The 10,977-nt window shown below is 38.5% G+C and overlaps 1 protein-coding gene across 2 annotated transcripts; it reads right to left on the reverse strand.

The window, feature by feature from the left end:
• Nucleotides 1-250: 250 nt before the first annotated feature.
• On the reverse strand, nt 251-7,712 carry MFAP3L (microfibril associated protein 3 like). Of its 2 annotated transcripts, none has more exons than XM_009635325.2 (2): nt 7,309-7,712; nt 251-3,633 (listed from the first exon to the last, which is right to left on the reverse strand). In XM_009635325.2, exons 1-2 carry the CDS (start codon nt 7,589-7,591, stop codon nt 2,771-2,773), a joined length of 1,146 nt encoding a protein of 381 aa, XP_009633620.1. In that variant the 5' UTR covers nt 7,592-7,712; the 3' UTR covers nt 251-2,770. The 2 variants fall into 2 exon arrangements, with proteins under 2 accessions (XP_009633620.1, XP_035746790.1); XM_035890897.1 differs by having other exon boundaries at nt 251-3,636.
• Between the last annotated feature and the right edge of the window lie 3,265 nt (nt 7,713-10,977).

Here is a 10,977-nt window from a genome sequence, read left to right on the forward strand (position 1 = left end):
CACAAACAAAGTGCCTGAAAGCATGTAAAAAGCTTTATGCTTACAGGTGTTATATAACGGATGCATAAAGATACTGAGCAGCAGACATGAAAATAGAAAAAAATACATAAACTAGAACCATTACAATCTGTATTTTCTTCAGAAACAGTGCTGTTCTGTTTTTATTCCGGTAATACTACAAAGCTAAATGTCCAAAGTCTTTATAGCAGACTGGCTGGGGCTACTTGTGAACATTCAGCTCCAAGTGGCTCATATGTAGCTTGCAATGTACGTTTGTGTGTACTTCAAATACATGCTCTTTGTGGGCAACCTCTAGAAAAAAACACAATCTGTATCTTCAAGGAAGTTTACACAGAGATACTGAAGAAACCATGAGGATCATTTGGTCTCAAGTGTTTCTCAATAAATAAATAATAATCAGGCTGGAGGACAGCCTGAGGGCAGCAGTCAGGATCAGAACTGGCCTGGGATCAATCACCATATGAATACATGAAGGGGTCTGGTCTCTACTGTAAAAAAAAATAATCAAGATGCCTCTTTTCAGGAGGTTAGGGTGAATTAAAAGAATTTAGTGCAACTTCCTGCTTTTGTTTCTGCCCTTGTCTTTTTTCCTACCAGAAGCAAATTAAGTGACTTGAAAAATTGATGTGAACACTAAACAGGAATGTGCTTTGGACTCAGACAAGAAGTTAACAGTTTGCATCAGTAGTATTTTCAATCATACTGGTCAGAAGTGAGGTTCTTTATGGTATTCTCTTAATCTACCCTGTGTTCTAGATTTATATTGCTTCACTGGAACTAAAATATTTCCAGCCACATTCCTAAAGGGACTTTGCCCTTGCATGGTTCCTTTTGGGCATGTGCAAATGCATTTCATATAGATGCCTGCCACTGTGGCAAGCACAAACAAACGTTAGGCAACTTAAATGCTGTCATTTTCACAAGCTGGCCACAAAATTTGAAGTCCATTATTAAAGATGTATTTTTTTTAATAACCATAGGAAGGTAAATAGGGAGCCTTCTCTGCATCACCTACGTAAGTCACGGGGTGTTCCTGTATTACACTGCTAGTGAAGCTCTGCACTTTAACATGAAGAAGTTAACATAAAACACCAATTCATTATCAAGGGTTTTTTTAGATAGCTGCAACATTGACTTTGTTTGGTCTCAATTACCTGTGCAGTTAATATACCTGATTGCCTCCACAGACACCTTATGTAGATGTGGCTACTTCGATAAAATGTCCAGTGCACCATCCATGCATCATCTCCCCATAGACCTAGGTGACTTTTTTCTACAATATACTTGGTTCCAGATTTATTCTGAGTATGTATACTTGCACTACAGTCCTTCTTAAAAACTGAAAGGTGATAGTTTGCTCATTAGTTCCAAATTAAATGTGTGCCAGGTAATTAAGTAATATGCTATTAATCCTACACAAATTGCTCCTTGTAAGTGCTTTCTTTCCAGGCTCACTCCAGAGAAGGTCCTTTTTATTGTTTGTCTGCAATAGAAATTATCACATCCCTTCCACTCCTAGCATTTCCTGGCATAAATGTTGATGTTTTTTAATGCCACAATCGCTGTGATCATTAAAGCTTTACTGGGGTAGAGTCACATGTACTCAAGCAGTGAACATCCTACATAGGTAGGAGGTTCCTCAGATACCAAAGCAATTGTAACACAGTAAACAGTTTGTGTAATTGTCATTGTAATTTCACAGGACACTTGATTATATATTTTCACACTACTCGATTATATTTTTTTTTATTTGGATAAAACACTCTTAAACTTAGGCTTATAGATGAATTTAGGCTTGATCTTCAGAATATGAATCTGCAAAAAATTGAGAATCCCAGTAAAAGGGTCTTCTGCCATTTCAGCCTTGTCATCAGCTAATTACTGGCATTTGCAGGACCAGTAAGGAAACTGCACATCTTCTGGTAAGGTAGTGCATACTTACTCCTACCAAATTACTGCAAAACAAGACATCTTGCATATTTGCAGCTGGTTTCCATAAAAACTTCTGGCAGAGTAAAAAATGGTCAAATATAAGCAGAAAATCCCTGCAGAGCTGTTGTGACTGCAACTTTCTGTAAGATGCCTATGGGCTTTCCCATCTGTAAGATACCCCTCAAAGCTGTTTCCCGATGTGAAAAAAACAATTGTTGGCATTTTCATTCCATGGAAAAGGGAAAACTTTTTCCCTTGTGCCTAAGCAGTGTGGTCTCAAATGAAATGGAAACATTTTAACTTTCTTTAATAGCCCTCTAAATCACCATGCAGCTGAGCAATCAGGCTTTGTAAATGGGATCTCTTAGGATTTTATTTGGCTACTGGAGTGCTGCCTCTTGGGCAATATTTCAAATTCACAAGATAATATTTGCAAAAATGCAATAGATAGAAATAAAGAGAGTGAAGGAGGAAAATGAAAACCAGTCTTATGTTTAGTAAGTTCAAGTGTCCTACATCAAAGACTACCAATGACTTCCAGGAGGCCACTACAGGTGACTCCAACCTAGAAAATGCTGAGGTAAACGTTTCTTAGAAATACTCCTAATCGAAAAGAGCAATTAATATTAATGTAATAGCAATTACTCTGCCATACATCATGGTAAACTAAAGTCAAACTGAGAAGAAAGTGCCAAATAATCCACATACATGCTTTTGCTATGATAGTCTCCAGGTAAGGCTTAGCGGCAAGTACAATATGTATTTTTAAAAGAGCTCCACCTGATTTTCCTGCTATGCATAGATTCAGGAGTAACTATCATACATGGCTTTCATATATAACGCATGTATTTTTGTCATTTGCCAATGCTGTGTCATCAGAACTGAGTTCAGCAGAAGGCTCAGGAAGGGGCTCTGCAGGAAGTGCTGGTGTTTGGGGAGTGTCTTCTTCCTTGGTGTCCAACTGCACGCTTTCTTGTGACTGACCGTCCATGCAGTCCTTTTTGGACAACGGGTGAACTGACACTTTTATTGCAATCTGTTGAGGTGGTTCGTGCAGTGATGATGCATCAGAGTCCGCTGTGGGAGAGTCACTGCGCTTCAAAGCATTTGGGATCATATACAGCTCATCTGTTTCAGTGGTTTCCTGGCCTTCTGCTGTCTGCCGTACAAAATTCTGTCCTTGCTCCTCCAGACCAACAACCTCCATAATTTCTTCCATTATAGTCCTGCAGTTCATGATGAGAGGTGGCAAAGGTACACTCCTAGCAAGCTCTTCAATATAGCGAGCAAATTCCATGGTCTTGAACTGGGTTACTTTGGCAAGCTCAAGTGTTTTGGCTGAAGTGATAATTGGGATACGTTTCGCAATCTCAAAGGCTTTCTGGAGTTTCTCTGCCCCTTCTGTTCTGAAGAATTCATTGATTGCTTTCTCTGTTTTCTTCAGATGACTGCTCATCATACATAACCGAGTAATGTTCAGTATCATAACAATGGTAAAAGCTACAAGGCAGACAATCATGTAATAGATTCCCATATCTCCGGAGGTAAAAACAACCCTCAGTGTCACAGTATTGTTAATACTGCCATACATATTAGATGCGACACATGTGTATTTACCTCTGTCTTCAAAAGACACGCTGGTAATGTTTAGTAGCCCATTGTCAAGAAACCACCATTTCCCTGCTGGAGAGAAGACAGATTAATTTACTTAGAAGTATTTTGTTCACATGATCAGTATAGTCTTAAACATTAGCTTTGTCAAACTGGTTTCAGATTTTGGAAGAAGGAAATAATGTTCACAAGAAGACACAGTATTTACCATCACAAAGGTCTGTCTGTCCCTGAGACCTTAGCTGTGTTACTGCCAAATCCCTGACGTCAACTGTGAATAATTGGATCATGCCCTAAAAGTCTAGTCTCATAAAAAAAATTAGTTAATATGCATGACATCTATTGCAATCTTATGGTCAGTTAAGTTACAAAAAATATGACTACTTACCCCAGAGAGCCTCCCAAACACATGCTACACTTCCTCAAAGAATAGTAACAATGGGATTGTGAGGCAGAAAAACCTGCTAAGCCCTCCTTGTTTTGTTCCCTGGCAAAGCATTTTCTTACAATTGGGTTATTTTTGGTGTTTTGTCATGGTATCTCATATAATTCCATTAATGTGAACTTTAAAAAAAGTAATATTTCAGACATCACATACTACACTGTCTGCTCTCTGAGGTGTTCAGAATTTAATTTTGAATTATGATGTAAAAAAAAGGGAAATGGGACAGTAGGAGTGAGTTGGATGGGAAAGAGAAGAGCCATGACCAACTATGAGAACATCGTGTCTGCTGGTGCAAACTTCTACACACCATAGTGGACCTTCTTTTACATTTCTATCAGTGTAATATGATTGGTATCTTTGGTCACTACATGTAATTTTATATGCACATTTCATATCCTTTGAACCTGTCACAGCAGAATAATTTAGCTATTAAACTGAGTTTGAAACAACATGTTAAACCACAGCATTCCTATCACTGCTAAAGCGATTCAAGATTCAGCTAGTTGTTGTGTTTGCCATTACATGTTGATAACAAATAAAATTTTTAGTTTCCTAAGTGAGCTTCATCTTTATTTGAATATCACTACCATTTAAGGGCTGAGGATGTGTATTTTTTGCCTTATTTGGTGTGATACAACTTACTAAATTGCAAATTTGCTATAAAACCATGATTCAACTCCAGTAGGAAAGCCTGGTGTCAATTCTTTCCTTCATGTAAACCCAACCCCTGGAAGTGTTCACATGGTGGAAAGAACAGCCAGAAAGTGCAGGAGTGTCTCTATGCCTTCTGAACACTTTATATGGGGAGATGTCATACAGAAGGCTGTCTTGTAACACAGTGACATAGGCTGATGTAAGCCAACAAGATCCTCTAACACATACTGCTGCTCAGAGGCAGACTCAACTCTTTTCAATCTCTCTAACACAATCCCAAGCCATTGCTAACAGGTATCTGTTGAAGGCAGTAATGGAATTTTAATAACCTTCTAGAGCAAGGAATTTCAGGTGTTACCTATTTTTAGTATCAGAAAGCTGTTTTTCCTTAAACCTAACCTAACCAGCTGCAATTTAAGTCTATGAAGGCAGCCAAGCGAAGACACAGAATCGGTGATTAGAGAACTAAACCAGCACAAAACTCCTGTGCAATGCATGTAAACTGCAAGGCAAGTATTGCAGTCCTGCCACAGATACCTTGCTTCCACATTTATTTTATCCTTTTGATGGAAGTTCTTTCATTGTTAAAAAGATTATTCTTTTTTTTTTTTTTTACTTTATTTCTTTCAAGGAAGAATCTGTGGGCAATTCTGAAATTCATTAGTCAAAAAAAGCCTTTAATTCAGAGTAATTATGGGCTTTTACCACTTTGAAAGTTTTTCTAATTAAACATGGCTTATCCAAATTGGTTTTTTACACTATCTCCAGTAAAAGCCTATGTAGAAAATATTCTCATGAGATCCCTGCCTCAGTTCCTGTATGGACAATTCTTAATTACATCTTTTTATCCTCTTACTTAGAATTGTTAACTTAACTGAAACACTATTTTTTGCCCTAGCTTAAATCTTGAAAACAGCTGAATCACTTTGCCTGAAATTAAAAAATATAGAGTAAGTGAAAAACTCAGTCTAAAGCAGACCTTCACATGACAAAATTGCCCCAATCTGCTGAAGTTACAAAAATTCAGAGGAAAACTCCCTTACAGAGGAAATGTCAGCGTCTGTAACATATGACACTTCTTTCTCCACCTCTAGAGTAAATAAAAATACAGAGTATTGGCTGCTCAGTGTTTCTTTGAATTGCAATGTTGGCAAAGCAGGCCTTTATTTATTGTAAAATGACAAGACGCCTTGCTGATATATCCTGGCTCCAGCTGTTATAAATGACATAATGGCATTGAACTGTGACTCAATGACTGGGTCTTTGCCAATGGATCCTGGCAGGCAGTATAAGCCTAACGAGAAAACAATTATTAGAAAAGGTATCATTGCTGGGTTTTGAGAACAGTTCAATGCCATACTCAACATAACTATATACACAGTAAGGAAAGGTCTTGTTCTAGGAAACATTTCTTACAGGAAGACAGTTTCTTAAAGGAGGAAGTGAACTGTTGAAAGTCTAAGTTCAAGTGATGTTGTCTTGATACTACATCTGCAATTTTTACTGACTTGGTCAAAGTTTTTGCTCACCTACAGGAATGTTTGTCTTAGTAGCTACCTCTCTCAGTTGACTATACAAAGACCTAAAGTTAGATGCGTAACTAAAGGGGAAAAATTCTATTAGTGAGCCTTAGTAAAACACACTAGCACGCTAATCACACTATGTTGCCATGACCACACAAACTGTATCCAAAAGTCTGCTTACTATCTTAAGTAGTTCTCTTCTCTAGCCTTACTCAAAAAATGATAAAATACTGTAATGTAAATCATAAGCAGTTATGCAGGAAGCTTTTACAGATACACTATGCTGTTGCACATCCATCTGGGTCAATCATTAGTCCCGTCATAGCAGAGTTCTCCCTCAGGTCAGCTATTAGTTAGGCAAGCTATCTTGCATTTAGTATGAATAACTAAGAGACTATTTCATCATGCTGTGAACAAAGCAATCAGTATGGAAGGATTATATGAGCAAAACACCTTCCATCTCCTCCAAAATGTTCCCTAGAAGTATAACTAGGATTATGACGCGAGCTTTCCATTTAAGGAAAACAAGCTAATGTGTAATTAAGGTCTCTGGCAAATGCAACTGAAGAGTCTTAACTAAAGCCAGGAAGGCTCAAACTTGGCTTGTCTTTCTGACTGCTGCCCTATATAGGTTTTTCTGTTGGTCATTCAGGGCATCTCCTGTTTCTCACACTCCCATGGCACTATGCATAAAGACGGGAGGCGTATCAGGGAGTTAGCTGTGCTGAATTCATGCCAACAAACTATTCCCATATGTCAAGAGAATCCTCCCTTGAGTTGGAAAATAGCTTTTTAGTCTTTTTTGGTGCCAGAGAAGAACAAAAGAGGGCAGAATGGGAAATAGGATCAAACCCAGAGTCTTCCAACGAAAAGAAGCCTGGCTACACCTTCTGTTAAGTGCTTCAGCTTCTTGCTATGTGTTGCTATAAATAACACATTATAAAAACGCTATTGTTTTCTTCCAAGGTGCACATAACAAATTTATGTCTGCCACTGGGCTTTCACGTATTTTCACCCAGGAAAACACCACAGTCAGGCCATTAACTTCAGGTTATTGGTCAACCTGCTGAAATCAGAAGTGTCTCTGGACAGGCTATATTAGCAAGAATACTAAGATCTTACCTCTATTCTCTTCCTCTTGGAGCAGGCGGCCATTGGAATTGTACCATTTGTAATGTGGACTAGGACTACCTTGGACATTGCAGTCGATCAAGGCACTACTCCCCTCCTTGACTATAACATGGTCGATGTGGGAGATCACCACAGGCACAGATCCCACGTTCACGTCAGTGCGGTTGAAAGTGCTGTTAGTCACATCCTCAGCAGTTGTCAAAGCTGCTAATAAGATGACAAGGTGTGTGGTAGGCAAAAAGTACAAAAAGTGGTGGCTGTTCAGTATGTTCATTTTCCTTCAGTGGTATATGCAACTGGCTGGGAACTGGGATCGGTTCTGTTGAACTCAGGCCCTTGAGGTGAGGAGGTGACAGGAGAGTTCTACTTTGATCCGTGCAATTTTGTGTTTAAAATATCCTACAAAATAAATAAATAAGTACAATGAGATGGCATGTATAAGCAATCCATTAGATGTGCTCTTTTAAAATAGTGACACATCCATTAATGCATTTCACAATCATCAGCTCAGTGTCTTGTCTAAATGCTAATGTTATCACAGTCCTTATTCTTACTGGAAAAAGATGCATACATTTTCCTGACAATAGTGTTGTTCAGAGTGGCAGGCGTGGGAGAAGGCTTTTATCACCTAGACACTTAGCAGCTATTTAGCTGCAGCAGCAGCAGCTACAGTTTTATGCCAGAAGTTCTACAGATTTTTCTGGTTTTTTTTTTTAACATTTGCAAAATCAACAGGAAAAACAAAGGTACAGCACGTTAAAGCTGTCACTACCAGTTCAGTGCTGCAACTCTGTCATGTGCATGGTCTTAGGTGAATTGTGGAATATGGTGTAAGAAAGAACTGCTCCAGGAAAGTTTTTGGAGCTGATGCTGGAATCCTTAATATACACAATTTTGTCCAAATGCAATAGCACATACAGCAAAACATCTCAGACTATTCACTTTTGGGGTTTTTTTTAAGTTTTCTGAAATAAAACAGCATGGAAGAATATTCTTAAAAGAGGATGTTTAGTACTTGATAAAGTAATTTCAGTGTAATTTTTAGAGCAGATTTAGAAAGAAAAATGCTCACTAGTGACATAATTATGGGTAAGGTTTGTTTGAGATACAAATGAAGTTGGGACTTTTCCATTCCTTATGTGGCATTAAGTATTTTGCCTGTATACTTTTTGCACCCTCTCACTACAGTATTTTCCCTCAACTAATCATCTACAATGAGCCCTTTCTTAAACAGTGATTTCAGTTTGCAGACAGAGGAGGGAGGGGGATTTACAAATGTGCTCTCTATTGGCCTCATTATGCTCCCAGTGAACACAACTGGCATTCAGTTCTGACTGAAGGCACAATGTTGGCCTCAAAATGAGCACCTTAAAAAATTTCACTCAGAGTCTAAGGGCCACAAATGATGTTAAAACCACATCAGAGTATCTAACTACATTGGTTTTACTCACGTTTTTGCAAAGTAAATAACCGAAACTTAGTGAAACTTGTTGGTTAGAAGAATCTACCTGGAATCCAAATAATTTACATTTTATTAAAGATCAGGTTGACACTATAGTAACTCATCTACCTTAGCATGGAAAATGACTGCTGACAAGGCCAGGTCAGTTCCATATATAAAGGAAACAGTAAAATAAAATCAAGCAAACAAACAAATAATCAATCCCCTTCCCCTTTCTTCATTGAAAAAGGAAAGAAAACATTACTGTCACTGGTAATATTTGACTTAGGTTCTTTCTTCTCCATCCCCTGTTCTCTGTAAGGTGATGAACGTAATTTCATACAAATAGATACAACTGTTATTAAAAGAACAGAATAGTTTCCTCCATTTTGTAGGATGAATCATTACTAGAAATTATAAACTATGGGGTTTTTTAGGTAAGCTGCATGCACAGCATGGATGCCTGTCACAACTCCAAGCCTGCCCCCATTTTTTCTCTGTTTTTCTAATTATTGAATGTGTAAATATTTGTCTTGAACAGCCAGAAAAATTTTTAACTTTAAATTAATATGCAAATCTCATTTGTCATATAAAGCTATATAAACAATGACTTCATAAATCCATTTCCAATTATGCAAAATGTGTAGAGCCTGTGCTTTTCAAGTTCTCTATAGGTACAGCCTGTCTGAATCTGCACTTTGGAAAAAATCCTTCACTTCTGCCTATTCACTTCAGTAACTATTTACATCTCATTTCTACTACTCCATTAACCTTGGAGACAGCCATTCTTTATGATTACACATATTCACTCTATAAAATGTTTCTGTACAGTGTTATAGATCTGCATTGCGCCATACAGAAAAGCCAAAAGACACGTCACACTTCCTGGCAAGGGAGCAGGAACAAAGACTGGCTGGATTAAGACAATGGGAAGGGCAAAAGAACAACATAAACTGATTAAGCTTTGTGTTGCTGATTACTGGCTATGGCTTGTTATTATTGTATTTCAGCCTACCATATTTTTTGATGGCAGAAAAATCAGTAGCAATCAAAAAAGGTGTTTAGTGTGGAGAGCAATTTGCATTCCAGAAGGAAATGAAACAGCACCACCCCAATGGGGGAACAGAAAACCTCTAAGGAAGGACTCACAGTGTATTGGGAAGCTCAAGGCAGTTGGTGGCCCACTGAATCCCTACAGCACAGGGATGCTGTGGGTGGATGTTTGGAAAGTATGTGATGGCAGTCCGAATGTAAGGCGTGCCTACTTTGTACATTTACCCATGTTTAACGTGGAGCATATGAAAGCAAAACCTATACCTTTGTGTAGCGATAACAAATGTGACTCGTTCTTAACATGGTCAAAGAGCTAATTACTTGTCTGAAAATAACAGCGACTCCCTCACTTTGGCAGAGAATTGACTCATAAATAGCTGCAGTAAGTTTTAAGAAATAGAGCCAAACAATTTATGTCTACTGTGGGAGATTCATGCCTACTCACGTCACTCCTGGGAATGTAGTTTCTGTATGTGTGTTTGTTTCTGAAATGAAGAATATTAAGAAAATGCTGAATACCTCTGCAGATGCATTTGTTTGAAATAAATACAGTTCGATGGCTAGTATGAGGAACAACCAGGCAGTAGATTTAAAGCAGAATGTTTGGGAATGGTGGCTGCTGCTTTCATGTGCCATCCAGTGAAGTGCTCTTGATGGACACTTGAGTATGTTTGAGGAGTCAGGGAGAGGTGTCTCTGAAGAGCAGTGTTTTAATATTCAAGTTTAGACAAATGGTCCCAGGGCAACTAGGAAGTGATAGGTAATCTTTTCTTTGGTGTGCATCCTCTGCACTGTTAGTGGGGAACAAAAAATTGGAAGAAACCACAAAGACAGTTTTCTCAGCATCACCTCGCACAAGAAACTTAAAGGGTGGCCATGCAGGGAACTACACGTCCAAGACCCTCTGCTAACCTGTTGGACAGGACCAAAAATGCTAGAGTCAGGTTAGGAATGCAGGAAGAACCAGAGAGAGAGAACTGAAAGGGTAGAAAATGTGCTTGCACGAGACACTGGTGCAAAGGGAGATTTCCTGAGAGTTTCTGTCCTACTTCTTTGCTGTAGGCACAACAGCAGCCTGAGGATATCAAGGAAAACAAAGCCAGCTGCTTTGTTAAACATAAGTGATGTAATGGGTTATGATTCAATCACACAACTAAATGGGGAGA

Source organism: Egretta garzetta, unplaced genomic scaffold, assembly GCF_000687185.1.
Source record: "Egretta garzetta isolate BGI_Z169 unplaced genomic scaffold, ASM68718v1 scaffold593, whole genome shotgun sequence".
NCBI lineage: Eukaryota > Metazoa > Chordata > Aves > Pelecaniformes > Ardeidae > Egretta > Egretta garzetta.